Raw genomic sequence first — 16,750 nt, forward strand, 5'->3', positions numbered from 1 at the left:
GTTAGTCTTCTTGTTTAACGTGAAAGTAGCGAACTGATAAATACGATTTTATGATTAAATAATGCTGTTTCGGTAAAACCGGTTTCAGTTTCGAAAATAGTCCTTTGTGACAAACTTTATCGAACGCTTTTGCAACACCCAAAAACACGGCAGAACAGACTTTTTTTCCTCAAAGTCTTTTTCAATAATGTGTGTGGATTTGATCAATTGTAGAATGGTTGGCTTGAAACCCAAACTGATGCCCTGGAATTATGGTTTTTCGTTCAATGCTTTTATTGATACGTTTTATGAGAATTTTCTCAAAAAGCTTCGTTATTATCGATAGAAGTAATATGGGCCTGTAAGAAGATACATCATATTCTTTGGAATCATGATAACTTCAGCTAGTTTCCAATAAGTTGGCACGTGTTTAAGATGAAAAGGCGCATTAATAATGTTGGTAATTTTTACTATGCTTATTTGGGAAGCTGTTTTAGGACCTCGGCAGCAATCAGGTCGTGACCGGATTTTTTGTTTTTTAGATTTTAGCTCACTACTTGTGCATCCTGAGATTTCTTCGCTTTCTTAACTGGAAGCAGTAGGATATTCTACGTGTCTTTCATATGGGGAGAATGTTTCGGCTACATAATCTGAAAATACTTTTGTCTTTTTAAATCGTCTCTGGCCCAGCTATCAGCAATTTTTTTTAATGGAACGTACTTGAGTTTCTGGTGTTTGTAGGCTTTTACAGCTTTTCCAAAGACAGTAGTAGGAATTTCTTCCATTGCTTAAGGACCGCGAAACTTTCGTTTTTAAACCTCTTAATTTTCCGATTAAGATCTTTAGAAACTTTATTTAAAACTAGCTGACCCCGCAGCCGCTGTCCTGCGTGAAATTATGTGTTTTAAAATGAAAAGAAAGTTAAATTTATCATTTCAATTTTTTTTTAAATGTAACGCAGCCTGATAAACAACATTTTTTGGTTTTTGTTACGGTGTACTCAAAGGAATTCTTAGAATCAAGCATTCTGTCCCCTTGTATTAGATAGCGAAGGTTGTGAAACATAATAATGACAGATCCAACTTTTAGACGCAAATAATGCGGTGGCATACCAAGCCTCTCCAAAGAATTTAGAAATTCCACTGAATAATTCACGGCGTCGTCTTCATTGTCAAGACGATCGATCGATTTGTATGAGCGCAAGTCGCCCGGGATTTGACTTTGAATCTTCCAGTTTAAGTCAACAACATCGGTATTTTTAGCAGCTTACATTGCGCGTGCACTTAAGGAATCGTAGTTACAATAATTTCGCCAATGACCGAACATTCATGATGAGTTCATCTTTCGTGGCTGATTTGTCGAAATGTTTATAGCGAAAAGTGTGCGAACTTCATTTTTATTCCAGTGATTAAAATGTTCTATCAATTGGAATTGATGGCTTGCTTCTCCAAAACATGCACACGCTGTACCATTTACAGTACGCAAAGACTCAAATAAAGTGGATCCGCGTACATTAATCAACAGTAACCGAAGGTAGAAACAATCGTCGTTTTTCGGGCGGATCGTCCTAAGGCATTAGTTGAGAACACACCTGGATGTCCATCTACTGGTTGGCTTTGCTTTCTGCGCAACTATTTCTTCGACGATGCATTCCAGGTATATTATCAAGGTATTTCCGAATAGGTCAGTGTTCTCGCAAATGGACCACTGACGACAATTGTAAAAAAACTCGTAAATGTTAATTTTGTTGCTGGCGGTGTTTCCACTGGCTGTACTGTATTCCCTGAGTTGAAATACACTCTTTGGCCATATCCTTTAAAGCGCTTTATTGCAGTTCACGTATCGGCCATATCGTTCAAGACCAATAGCCGCCATGTTGCTTCCTTTGGTGACGTAATTACAAACGTATTTTATCGATTACACCAAACTGCAATACTCAACATCGATATGAGTTTTGAATGTGAATTAGACAATAATGGTGAATATAGTACGATCCATGTATTGTCAACTTCGATATTCACTCTTCTAAATTGAATGCTGAATGTTCTGCTATTGTCGTCTGGTGAGCGACGCCGAAAGAGTGGATATCCATCATTTCTAGTTTGTGTTTCCGAAAGAAAAGTACGTGGATAGTGTTTGGTGCATTTATTGTTAGATATACAAACCGAAGTGGGATTGTGGTGTCCGCCAGGTCCATGAACCATATTAGTTTCCACGACTTCGTATAATACTGGATCTTTCTCTGCATCAAGAATTTCCGCAGAAATATTTTCTTTAATTTGATCTAGTATAACCACCATCCAGAAAAGAATGTGTGCGTGGGGCAAACCTATCTTTTGCCACTCAACAGAGTACATCTAGCATCTAACAGCACTACATATAGGTTGCTTCATGATAAAGTCCATCAAACATCGCTGCTGTTGTTTGAAATGTCGTGCTGTGACATCATGATGATCGCTTGCTGATTGGCCGCGATCCATAAATCCTAGGGTACTTCTTGCCTTGCCTTGCCTTGGGATGCCATACGTTATTGGCAGAAAGAACGCCGACCGATATTAGGGCGACCTCTTCGCAATTAATCACTTTGTGTGAAACACACGTAAAGTTTTCACTGAATAATTTTCAATAATTTTTCTTTTGAATAGCCGTAATAAAAAGCAAGCGACAGAAATTGAACGAATCAAATAATTTACAAATCAAAATATTGAAAAACAAAACAAACTAAAATTGAAAAAAAAATTGTATGGAAAAAAGTAATTTTTTGGAATCATCCAATTTTTCAACTTTTCCTCATAAAAAGTATAAGGTATTTTTATTTCTAAACCTTCCCCGATCCACAGCGAACAACCTCTGAAAATTTCATCAAGATTAGTGCAGCCGTTCTCTTAGCGTTACTAACGAACGAACAATTATTCGTTTGTATGGAAAAAAGAAAAGGGCTGTTTTTAGGCGTTTTCCGGCAATTATTCGAATTTTTCCTGCCGTAAAAACCATCGTTGAACCTCAACGAACATTTAGAAAAAAGAATTGGCCAAATTGCTCCAGGCGTTGTTGAGTTATGCGCTTAGCAACACATTTTGCGATTAATTTTTATATATGTATGTATGTATGTACATATAAGATATGTATATTTATCAGCTGGGATGGTGTGATATAACAATCTCTTGGTCACCAATCGACAGGCACAAAACGTAAAATTACCTGCTCACCGAGGTGTTCTCTCAATAAATCCATTGATTGACAGTTAGTCTTCCATGGCGCGATAACGGTTGATTATGTTTCTGGGCAATTATTTATATAATAAATCTAGTTAAAAAGTCAATTATTTGAATTCCTTATTTATTATAAAGCAGATGTATAAGCTCCCGGAAATTCCGTCGAGCCACTTTCGATGCCTGTGATCTTATTGATTACAATTCTTCCCTTATTGGCTAAGGCTGACAGCTTCTGGGTGATTTGTCTCTTCAAGAAATTGCTGACAGTACAGGGTTGAATTGAGAATTCGGGAGAATGAATAGGGGTATTCTCTTGCTCTTGGAAAATCCTTGCACGGTGCACGAATTGCAGATTTTTCCACCTAATGCAACGGCACAACAACAAACACACGCGGAAAAATATTTGCAAGGGCTGTAAAATATGTCAGACAAAAACTCATGTTTATTTTCGTGCAATGACACGTAAAAAATAATTCCAACCCTATGCTAGCTGTCTTTTTACTAAATACATATTTTGACGTTAAATTGTTCAGCAATGTAAATTTTAAATAGGTTTTGTAATTTCTATTTAAAGTATAATGATTTGTTACAGTTTTTATACTCTCGCAACAAAGTTGCTAAGGAGAGTATTATAGTTTTGTTCACATAACGGTTTTTTGTAAGTCCTAAAACTAAAAGAGTCAGATATAGGGTTATATATACCAAAGTGATCAGGGTGACGAGTAGAGTTGAAATCCGGATGTCTGTCTACCCGTCCGTCCGTCCGTCCGTGCAAGCTGTAACTTGAGTAAAAATTGAGATATCTTGATGAAACTTGGTACACGTATTTCTTGGCTCCATAAGAAGGTTAAGTTCGAATATGGGCAAAATCGGCCCACTGCCACGCCCACAAAATGGCGAAAATCGAAAACCTATAAAGTGACATAACTAAGCCATAAATAAAGGTATTTAAGTGAAATTTGGCACAAAGGATCGCATTAGAGAGGGGCATATTTGGACGTAATTTTTTTTGGAAAAATAGGCGTGGCCCCGCCCCCTATTAAGTTTTTTGTACATATCTCGGAAATTACTATAGCTATGTCAACCAAACTCTATAGAGTCATTTCCTACAAGCATTTCCATATACAGCTCAAAAATGGAAGAAATCGGATAATAACCACGCCCACCTCCCATACAAAGGTTATGTTGAAAATCACTAAAAGTGCGTTAACCGACCAACAAAAAACGTCAGAAACACTAAATTTTACGGAAGAAATTGCAGAAGGAAGCTGCACCCAGGCTTTTTTTAAAAATTGAAAATGGGCGTGGCGTCGCCCAGTTATGGACCAAAAACCATATCTCAGGAACTACTAAACCGATTTCAATGAAATTTGGTATATAATATTTTCTTAACACCCTGATGACATGTACGAAATATGGGTGAAATCGGTTCACAACCACGCCTTCTTCCAATATAACGCTACTCTGAATTCCATCTAATGCCTTCTTTGTATAATATATACATTAGGAACCAATGATGATAGCGGAATAAAACTTTACGCAAATACGGTATTTGAAAAATATGTAAATGACGAATAATGAAATCTCGATCATCACTTTATCATGCGAGAGTATAAAATGTTCGGTGACACCCGAACTTAGCCCTTCCTTACTAGTTTCTGTTAAGAATGAGTACAGAAGGTGCGCCAATTCAGAATATCCATGCACAATAGTCTTTTACAATAAATTGACCGAATCAGCCGTTCATATATCACTAGATTCTGCAATGGGTGCTCTCGTGCCCTTGTATATTTCGGTATAGGATTTTTGCAATCTGCAATCTTGCAAAAGCAAGAGAATCCCCCAAATGATTCTCAAAGTGGATGATTCCTTACCAATCCCATCGAATACAGTAAAAAGGAATACCAGCTTGCTTGGCAGCACAAGCAACCATTTGTTTCTGAAATGGATCAATTTTGTTGCGATTAGATCCATAAGGATTTTTGTGTTATCTGTTTTGTATCCCATCTTATTTAAATAGTACCCAACGGTTTCTTGCTCAATTTTTAACTCGTAAGGGTTCGACCCGACGATTACAATTATTTTATTGTCAATAAAATTTGAAAGTAAGAATTCAAATTCCAGAGCCTAGAGCAACTTTGACCATAAAAGTACTTGAAACTTATTATCGACGAAACCAAAATGGCGCTTAATAGACTACAAGACTGGTCTAGTTACTCTCCAGCGAATCGAAAAAACTATACTAGTAATTAAAGAAACCGGCAGCACTTATGATCTTTTGACGCATAGCGTTATCTATCTTATCTTTCTTAGTGGGGAAACTATTGTTTTCGCTTTGAAGAACATTGCTCTAACTCTTTATTCTATAAATTAATACAACTGATTTGAAGTCTAATGTTTAAAAGATTCTATATACAAAATTATTCAATTTAGGTATCCGCGTACTTTCTTATGCGAATTCAACTCGATAATGATGATTTACATGTAAATTTTTTGATAAGAGTGCAGAAGCGAACAGAGAAATGACGTATCGAAGACAGCTATGCTTACAGTATGAAGACCATTCTATTCGAATACCATCCGTCAGGCTTGCACTTGTTTCTTTCTCAAAGAGAACGTATAATATGCTTATGGTGTATTTTCTTTGGTGTCCTTCTTTGACGTGTGTTCAAACAATACTAAGTCAAGTAATCACAAAAATTTCTGAGACGATTTTCTAGCCAAAAAAAAAAAAATTTAACAGCTTATAACGTTTCTAGATCTTATAGATGTAAAAGTAAACACAAATTGAAAATACTTTAGAACAATTTGATTTCGTTAACCGATTATATTACGGTCATTACTGATGTTCTATGAGATTAGGTTCAGTTGATTTTTAATATATACATATATCTATATATATATATATATATATACTTTAATTGGTTTTATTTGGTTTCTCAAAAAGTCTTAATAGCTTTTCGATGTCGCTTCTAGTGTGTATCGAAACTTGAAGAATCTTTTAATAGATCGGAAGAAGTGAAAATGTTTAAGATAATTTCGTGCCTTGCATTCACCTTGTTGTTGCTAGTACAGGTTTGCAAAATATGCCTAAAATGTATGTTTGTTTATGGTAAATTAAATTCTCTGTAATACTTATACAATGTTATCGTGTTAAAATTTATGAACTGTAACAAGAAAATATTGCCAAATATGAGCGCGAACTACTTGTATCTAGCTGTTTATTTACAACAACAGCAACAGCTTAAGTCGGTGCATCTCAGTAGGAGTATTATAATGGATAAAAATATGTCTTGTGGAAACGTTTCTAATGCGGAAAAAGGCTTACAGTTATTCAATTTCATCAAAAACCCAAGCCTACGAGTCGTACAAATCCTTCAAAGACCAAAGACCTCGACATTCCCCGCGAGTCCGTTGGAATGATTTGGGGGATGTTTTGAGAATGATAAACAGGTCTTTTTGGACATGCTTGATCGTGCGAATTCCGATCCCACATTCATGAAAAACATTACAACTGCTGATGAGACATGAGTTCATGAGTTTGTCATGCAAACCAGTCAACAATTATCGGAATGGAGGAGAAAAACTACGCCAAAGCCGCTCAAAAATCAAAGTAATGTTATTTGTTTATTCGATATTCGTGGATTCGTATATTATAAATTTGTTCCGGAGGTACAGGTTAGCAGTTTTTGTTGCGTATTGAGGTATTTGCGTAAGAGCATTCGTCGATAATGGCCGGAATTGTTGAAAAACACTTCCCGAATTTTACACGATGTGATTGAATTTAACGCCAAAAACGCAATGAATACTATCGATCAACCATCGTATTCACTTGATTTGGCTCCATGTGATAGAACCCGTTTTTTGTCGATCGGGAAGATAAAAAAAAATTCAAGGAGCTGAAGGCCATCCCAAAAAGTGCTTATGAAAAGTGTTTCGAGCACAGGAAAAATCGTTACGTTTGTCCTTAGTGAAACAATGCAGCACTCATCACGTCGACAGCTTTATTATACCCAATATTTCATGCAAAGTATCGGGTGATTTTTTTGAGGTTAGGATTTTCATGCATTAGTATTTGACAGATCACGTGGGATTTCAGACATGGTGTCAAAGAGAAAGATGCTCAGTATGCTTTGACATTTCATCATGAATAGACTTACTAACGACCAACGCTTGCAAATCATTGAATTTTATTACCAAAATCAGTGTTCGGTTCGAAATGTGTTTCGCGCTTTACGTCCGATTTATGGTCTACATAATCACTTGGTCGATTAATGCGATTGTGACCAAGTTTCGCACTCAGTTTACTTTATTGGACATTAAACCAACCACACGAATGCGTACAGTGCGTACAGAAGAGAATATTGCGTCTGTTTCCGAGAGTGTGGCTGAAGACCGTGAAATGTCGATTCGTCGCCGTTCGCAGCAATTGGGTTTGTGTTATTCGACCACATGGAAGATTTTACGCAAAGATCTTGGTGTAAAACCGTATAAAATACAGCTCGTGCAAGAACTGAAGCCGAACGATCTGCCACAACGTCGAATTTTCAGTGAATTTTTTGTTCAGCGATGAGGCTCAGAGAAATGGACCCGTAAGTTGGCCACCAAGATCATGCGATTTAACGCCTTTAGACTATTTTTTGTGGGGCTACGTAAAGTCTAAAGTCTACAGAAATAAGCCAGCAACTATTCCAGCTTTGGAAGACAACATTTCCGAAGAAATTCTGGCTATTCCGGCCGAAATGCTCGAAAAAGTTGCCCAAAATTGGACTTTCCGAATGGACCACCTAAGACGCAGCCGCGGTCAACATTTAAATGAAATTATCTTCAAAAAGTAAATGTCATGAACCAATCTAACGTTTCAAATAAAGAACCGATGAGATTTTGCAAATTTTATGCGTTTTTTTTAAAAAAAAGTTATCAAGCTCTTAAAAAATCACCCGATATATCCCTAACGATCTCGTGAGGTGCTTCAGCTTTTCTGTGCGCCTTCGAAAGGCTTTGTGTCAATAAGAATCTATGGAATTTGTCTCGTTACCTTTTGTGTTAGCTGGTAGGGACAGCTGGGCCACCAATGAAACTTGTGAAATTTACGGAGACGATGCAGTGTCAGTTCGTGCAGCACAATAGTTCGATCGCTTCCGTTCTGGAAATTTCCAAATTTCGATTTACTTTGATGGAATAATGTCTCTAGCGGGGAAATAGCAAAAAGTGGTCGAACAAAATGGTACATATTTGTTAATTTATTTGTGAGTATAAATATAAGAAATAAGTTGAAATTTGATTAGAAATATGAAATGACTTTTCCAATGAAATTGCTGTTCTAAGAAAAGAGATAGTGCTCCATTAAATTTTATTTTCATATTTAATATTTTCAATATAGTCTTGCAACCTATTGCTACAAAGTATTATAGTTTTGTTTTAATTGCTTTGATAATCGGGTTTGTTCTTTTTCGCTAATGAAAGGTACATCTTCTATAACCTTATTAAATTTGGTGTAAATATGTACATTAGGGTGTACCTTATTTGAAAAGTCGATTTTTTAGCAAACTGCCCCGAAGTTTCAGTTTTTGCGCTGAAAAGGGATCCAATGTTAACAAGGTCTTCCTTTTTAATATAGAAAATAAATGTCTAATTCATATTTTTTCCCATGTGTGTAACATTGAATTTTGCAAACTCAAAAAATTTTATTCTGGTACAACACTTCTCGCTCTATAAAAAAGCCATTTAAAGGATTTCCAGTTTTACAGCTTATTTAGCTTGAACGATCTTTTTACGGCAAAACCTGGGATTTGGGAGGTGTTTTTAGAAAACATATCATCTTGTGAAATAATGCACACCCTAGTGCTCTTATATAGATTCAAAATTGTTGCTTTAATTCTAAGTAAACGTAAGTGATAAGAACATAAGCAAGGTTCTCATACTTTTAGGCGAGTATATATAAATATACTTTTTTTCATGTATAAAATTTTGGCTCAAATCCAATGTACTGTTAAAGACTTTGAACTTCTCTTATTTTCGTGGTAGTGTATGCAAAAATATGTAGTTTTGTTTGCTAATCAAAGACTTTTAGGTCGTGCCTCGATTTCGCATATAAATACCTTGTGCATGCTTGCTAAGCATTCAGTGTGCAGCGGAACTTGAGAGATCGCTTTCAATAAAACGCAAAAAGGGAAAATGTTTAAACGCACTTCATATCTTGTAATCGTCTTACTCTTGCTAATACAGGTTTGCAAAATTAACAGAAAATGTTGTTGTTATTAAATTAAATTAAATATTCCATGTTTTGTTTCAGCTCATTTCATGCTTACCGAGACCATCTTCCTCCGATGCAGTGGATTCCATTTTACCTGGAACAACAACGATAACTCCATCAGTAGGCAAAAATGCAGTACCAAGCGATCTCAACAGCTTTGAGGGGGCGCTCCGAAGAGTCTTAATAAATATTTCAAACTTTGAGCTACAACGAACCAATCAAATAGCAAAAGATACGCTCGCTGATCCTTCTATGTATAGTATTGATAGTGAAGCCATGCAGAAGGAATTAAGTCTACTTAGAAAGTATGTGACAGACTCTAACGAAGCATTAAATAAGGTTCTGCCTGCCGACCAGCTTGGTACGAATACGTTTTTCTTGTTTATAAATGATACAGGAAACATCATTGATCGTTTCCACAGATATCGTCATTTTGAGTACGTACCAATTACACCGGAAAAGCAGGTAATATGGGATGCTTTAAAAAAACATGGCTTTTTGAAAGGCGATGAAGAGCTGGATAAACGTTTAAACGAATACTTCCCCGACTTGGTAGACGACTTCGAAAAATATGTGAAAACACTCTCAGCTGCCGAAAAGGAGAAGGATAAAGATATGAAAGAGATGATGGCGGCATGGAGTGCATACAAAAATAATGAGCTTAGTAAGGCTAATTTTGGGAAGACATTGTTTCAAATAAATTTTGTGAATAAAATATTTGAGCGGCTTAGAAGACCGTAGAAATATTGTTTTTCGAAACTAGCATTATTCAATATCGGTTCTAACTAAAAAAATGTATTGATTAAATATAATAAATGTACATATGTATATTAAAAGTTAGCCTATGACTTGTTGACCTCTGTAAATTTCAGAGCGAAGTCTTGCTTTGCATTTGAAATAATAATTAAATGACAACCTTGCTTTTACGAAACAAAAAATGAAAAATTCTTATCTGACGAGTAGTATGACGATATAGCGTTTAAAGTATTGTCATTACATTTAATTTAATTATTGTTGATTAGCTGAATTCGCACAACATAAACTGTAGTATCTGTGTTTGCCCAGTGTCGTCTCAAAAAATTTTACACCAAGGGGTGATCAGTCATTTGTTGTTAAAAATAAATTAATAATTTAGAAAAATCGAGATTGTAATTAAAAGTACTGTGAAGGTGATTTTATGAGATTAGATTTTTTATTTTTCATGCACTTCATGGCGTTAGGAGGAATGGGATTGGCTGAGCGATCGCGTCACAAACAATAAAATAGTCTTAACAATCTTTGCCTCAACTGGAATGCTATTTAAGTTTCATGACATGCTCTTTCACCAAGCCCATGCACTGTCTCGTTCAGCTTGTCCTACGACAGATCGATGGAACAAATAAATTAGACGGATGGTACTCCTAGTGATTATTCCCTGCGTCGAAGGTTTAAAAAATAGTTAACTAAAATGAGGGGGTGAATATGGAAACAAACACTTATTTTGAAAGATCAAATAGTGATATAAAGTATTGTTTCATTTGCCCTTGTTGTCCACAGTGAAAATATGCTCATCACGTCGACAGCTTTGTACCCAATATTCATGCAAAATATAACCCTAACGAGGTGGTAACGAGTGAGGTGCCTCAGGTCGTGTTCCTTCGGAAAGCTTTCTGTCAATACGTGTCCATAGATGTTTGTTATGTTATTTTTTTTATTGGCTTTTTTGGGTGCAGCTGGGCGTGGCCATAGCAACCCCATTGAAACTCGTTACATCAATTCCTTACTCTCGTTATCGAAACAGAAAATTTAGTATTTTCTTTATAATTTTGATTAGACAGAATCTACACTAAGGATGTGCTATTAAAAATATATGTACTTTGAAAACTAAAAAAAAAGTATCAAGTGAAATTCCCGTATTTTAAGGGGTTAAATGGGTTTCCTCCGTTAAAAAACAACCTCTTTAATATTTGGTTTAAACGAAGCGACAATGAGAAGCATTAAAAGACATGGGAGTTCCATTCGACAATCAGTAACTTCTGGGTCAGCACTTAGTTAAAAAACAACTTCTTGTAGTCGAAATTCTACTTTGGAAAAAATTGAAATCATATATGGTGTTATGGATTGGATATTTACAGAGAAAAATATTTCTACCGATCGGAAAATTATTAAAAACTAAAAAACGATACGGATGAACTAGCCAAAATAATTCAAGAGGGAAGATATACTTCAGATCAAATATTTAATGCATCTGGCTATAAAATGTTGGAGCCACTCTTAATCAACAAATCTCTTATGCCAAGAGCATTAAAAGGTAAGAACATTAAAAAAATTCCAGTTCTTTTTATGGCGAATAGAGAGGCCTGCATAACGGCTAATCTGTATAAAGATGCGTTTAATAATTGTTTTGTTCCTGAAGTCCAGAAATATATGACACAAGAAGGCTTACAGCGGGATTCTGTAACCAGTCTCTAGTCTCTATTTGAGACATTTTGAGGTAAAGTCTCAATTTGTGACTAGTTACTATTCACTAAACAGTCTCTAGCGTTAGTCTCAAAATGTTACCTTAAATTTGAGACCTGATAGCTAGCAGGTCACAAAACTAAAATGAACTCTTGTCTGTCATTTTGAATATACTGAATAGAGATCATCATAGATATTAATCGATTGTCGATTGTAAGCAACTCAAACACAAAAAGGTTAAAAATAAATCAATCAAAGTGAACACATATTTTTATTTTTATTGGTAATTATGTTTTTTGACTATGCTATAGAAAATTTAATATTTATGTATTATCGACATAATAGATTTTGTGACTGTCACTTACAGAATAGAAAAATCGTCTCAAGTCTCAAAAATTGTCTCTAACTTAAAACCCCAAATTTAGAGACTTTAAACTGTATCGCAGTACAGAATCGCACGGTTAGAATTAAAAATACTATTGCTTGTTGATAATGCACCTAGCCACCCAGTGCTGGTATGTACATCCGAATGATCAACCGTTGGTTTTGTCGCCTAATACCACTTCTCTGATTCAGCTACTCGATCAGAGTATTATACAAGTAGCAACATTTAAACTTTACTACATCAAGCAAACGTTAAGATATATTTTAGATTCAGTGGATGAAAACAATTTGAATGTTATGGAAGCATGGAAAAAGTTTAATATTTTGGATTGCATTACACATGTTTCTTTTGCCATCCAACAGTTGCGGCAATCAACCTTGTTGGAAAACATTTTACCAGCTTTCGTTCAAAGTACTATTTCAGTGGTGCAAAGATCAGAAATTTGTTCTGAAGTTAAAGGTCTATCAAATAATATACATGGCGATGGGTTTAACATCGATGAATTAATGCAAGAAGGTCCTATTGGTGATGACGACTGAATTGAAATTATGACAATCAATGAGAATAAAGATGTCGAAATCGACGAAGACGAAGGTGAAGCTCAGACTTCAACGGCTGATTTAATCTGTGAGAGCTTGAAATTCGTTACAAGTGTGGGATAACATATTGTTGCTCATGATCCCGACATGGAGCGTGTGTTAAAATTCCAAACTTTGTTGCTGGTTATCAAGAATTATCTAAACAACTGGAGAAACAAAAAGGCAACTTCCTTTAACAGCCTTTAAAGCAAAAGAAACCTATAGTGGCCGCTAATAATGAAGGTAATTATACATTAGAACAAAACCCAACATATCTTCTGACGACAGTGCTACTTCTAAGCAAGTACATATTAAACGTACAGGTATGTACATGTAGCGATTAGCATCTCTCTAAATTCTTAACTATTTCTATATTGTAGCTACTTAACTACTTTCATCTGGTAACACTATATTCAGCAAACTAAAATATTTAATCCCGTTACAATATTGATCAGCTCATATTACCTTCTCTAATTCGTCCTATTCCCATAGATTACTTGAAACGAGACTCTTTGGTTCGAGAGAGAGCTGTCAAAACTCGCATTTTTTATAACATTTGCCAATGATGCCACTGCTGAAAAATATTAAAATGGGTATTTAATAAATTATACAAAACACTAAATTAAACACTTTGAAAATGCATACGTATATAAATGCTAAAATGCAAAATCATTAAGTAATTTACATAAACATTTATTTTGCCAAAATATGTTCGCACAGTTCAATGAAATTTCATTTCACACTAATTTCGTAAAGTAATTATAGCGCTCCTCTTCTGGCATCCCGCCTTTTTCACTAACTGCTGGTTGACGGCACCTTGATTGTGTTTTGTTGCCAGCTCAGAAAACAGATCAGGGTGCCTTGCCAGCTGACAAGCGAGAGAGCAAGAAAAGAGATTCTGATCAAGTTATCTATGCTATTCCTTTTGATCATCGGACGAGACCACACGTGTTCTACTGCGGTTAACAGAAAACATTTATATTCATACTCAAAATATAATTGTAAGTCGGATTTACTTGTAAGAAAATAAAGATAATTAAATTAAGTAACTCGTTAAATAGTGTTTTACTTATTAACAGCTTAACCGCCACATTGGTGACCCCGACGACCGAAATTCATGCAATATACCGACGTTAAAATCACATTGGAGACGCTCACAACATACCCGACGTCCTATGCTCGGCGTACCAGTCAAAAGTCGACGTGATTTATGGACTAACTGCTACATTGGGAACACGTTATTCGGATGTGCGTACCATAACCTCAACATTGGTGAGCCACAATCGTCAACTATATCATGCCACGCGGCTAAACCTGTCACATCACTCCAGTAGCAACTCGGTACAAAGATGACCAACATAAAGCAGTCACCATCGGAAGACAATTCCGAAGACATGAAACCTCTACAGTCAACATCTAACTTCATTCGACCTATACAGTTTAATCCTGACAAGCCATCGCTATGGATCGCCCAAATCGAAGCACAGTTTAGGATTCTGGGAGTGGTAAGAGAGTGCCATCCTCGACACGCGACATGCGGCAGAAGTGGAAGACATCATCGTTGATCCTCAAACATCAGCACCTTTCACTGCTCTCAAAATGGCACTCATTAGTCATTTTTCTAAGTCGAAAGAAGCGAAGCTACAACAACTTCTCGAAGGTGAGGAGATTGGCTTAAGGCTAAATGGTTGTCCACTTTACCGAAGGATACTCGCGCCATGTTAGCATTGCAAACAAATACAACGCTGGAAAATTTAGGGGTTAGTGCAGACAGACTCCACGAGATCATACAAGGCAAGCACGTTTCATCAGTCTCCAAAAATACTAACAACACTAATGGTGCAGACTTCGCACAACAAATGTCAGACTAAACCAAACAGTTAGCAGCACTATCAGCCGTTATTAACAAAAGGGGAATCCAGGTCAAATACACGACAGCATAACAAACCGAAGTCACGTAGCTAGTCCAAACAACGTAGGCTGAGCTCTAACGGGTTTTGTTGCTACCACTCGAAATAAGGTAAAAACGCTATTCGGTGCAAACCAGGCTGCACATTTTCGAGAAACGCTCTAGAGAGTCGCTGATGACTAGTAGTGATTTTTTGCAAAATTCTCACTGTCTTTATATTAGAGATCGTACCTCTGGTACCCTATATCTGGTGGACACAGATTCCGATTTATCGGTTTTTCCAAAAGACTTGTCGAAAGATGCAACAGAAACAGTTGGTCATACGCTACAAGCAGCAAACGGATCCATCTTCCAAACATACGGAAAACGGTTATTGTCTCTCAATCTAGGTCTTCGCTGTGAGTTTTTGTGGAAATTTATCATTGCCGACGTCACGAACCAATCATTGGGGCTGACTTCTTGAGTCACTTTGACTTATTAGTCGGTCTCAAGCGAAAATGTCGACTCGACGGACGTACTGGATTAACATCACCCGCTAGTAAAAAAGTCAGTTATTTGAATACTTTATTTATAAGTCACCTAAAATGCAAAATAACGTATCATCAAAAAACTCGAAATTGAGTGTCTTATTGACTATGATTCACTACTTCAAATTGCATTCATAATATTACATATGTCCAACATTTTCAGGTTCTGTCCTCAGATATAAACAAGTTTTAACCAATATTGAAATTTGTTTTCACTCAGGTTAAATTTTATTTCGTGTTTCATTTATGCCACTGTAAATTTCCGAAAATGTTGTTACGCTATTTTGCATTTCAGGTGACGATATACATATACTCGTATATACAAATATACGAGATAACACTTATTCATTTTTGAAAGTGTGACTAAAGTGCAACGATATGGAACTCCTTTTATTTTATGTACAGCTACATATGAAAATAAACATTTGAAGATTTCTTTTTTACTCAAAGTCACTCAAGTCGAGTCCCCATTTTGCATAGAAATACTTTGCGTAAGCTTTCTTCGCTCTTAGTGTGCGTCGAAACTTGAGGAGCCTTTTTAATAGATCACAAAATGTGAAAATGTTTAAGAAAAATGTAGTTGTTTTTGTTGGGCGTACTGAGGCGTTTGCGTGAGAACATCCGTCGAAAACGGCCGGAATTATTGAAGAACAATTCGTGGATTTTACACAATGACAATGCACCATCGCATCGAGCTACGATTGTGACTGAATTTAAAGCCAAAAACGCAATGAATACCATTGATCAACCATCGTATTCACCTGATTTGGCTCCATGTGATAGAACCCGTTTTCTGTCGATCGACAAAATATAAAAAAAATTCAAGGAGCTGAAGGCCATCCCAAGCGAGGTAATGAAAAAAAGTTGTCGAACAAAATGGTACATACATATTTGTTAATTTATTTGTGAGTATTAATATAAAAAATAAGTTGAAGGTTGATTAGAAATACGAAATGACTTTTTCAATGAAAATGAAAAGAAACAAGTAAGGAAGGGCCAAGTTCGGGTGTCACCGAACATTTTATACTCTCGCATGATAAAGTGATAATCAAGATTTCATTATCCGTCATTTACATATTTTTCAAATACCGTATTTGTGTAAAGTTATTCCGCTATCATCATTGGTTCCTAATGTATATATTATACAGAGAAGGCATCAGATGGAATTCAAAATAGCTTTATATTGGAAGAAGGCGTGGTTGTGAACCGATTTCACCCATATTTCGTACATGTCATCAGGGTTTTAAGAAAATATTATATACCGAATTTCATTGAAATCGGTCTAGTAGTTCCTGAGATATGGTTTTTGGTCCATAAGTGGGCGACGCCACGCCCATTTTCAATTTTTAAAAAAAGCCTGAGTGCAGCTTCCTTCTGCCATTTCTTCCGTAAAATTTAGTGTTCCTGACGTTTTTTGTTAGTCGGTTAACGCACTTTTAGTGGTTTTCAACATGGATGGGAG

At 36.0% G+C, this 16,750-nt stretch overlaps 1 protein-coding gene across 3 annotated transcripts in view; it reads left to right on the forward strand.

The window, feature by feature from the left end:
- Positions 1-16,750, forward strand: part of LOC126751984 (uncharacterized) — a 36,158-nt gene that overhangs the window by 12,920 nt on the left and 6,488 nt on the right. The window contains exons 1-2 of one of the 3 annotated variants that reach the window (XM_050462499.1): positions 9,304-9,422; positions 9,490-10,290. In XM_050462499.1, the coding sequence (XP_050318456.1) occupies positions 9,372-9,422; positions 9,490-10,191 (753 nt within the window). In that variant the 5' untranslated portion in view covers positions 9,304-9,371 and the 3' untranslated portion in view covers positions 10,192-10,290. Of the gene's footprint in view, positions 1-9,300; positions 9,423-9,489; positions 10,291-16,750 lie in introns of those variants that run through there. The other 2 variants (XM_050462497.1, XM_050462502.1) reach the window with 2 other exon arrangements.

This window comes from Bactrocera neohumeralis, chromosome 3, assembly GCF_024586455.1.
Source record: "Bactrocera neohumeralis isolate Rockhampton chromosome 3, APGP_CSIRO_Bneo_wtdbg2-racon-allhic-juicebox.fasta_v2, whole genome shotgun sequence".
Lineage (NCBI taxonomy): Eukaryota > Metazoa > Arthropoda > Insecta > Diptera > Tephritidae > Bactrocera > Bactrocera neohumeralis.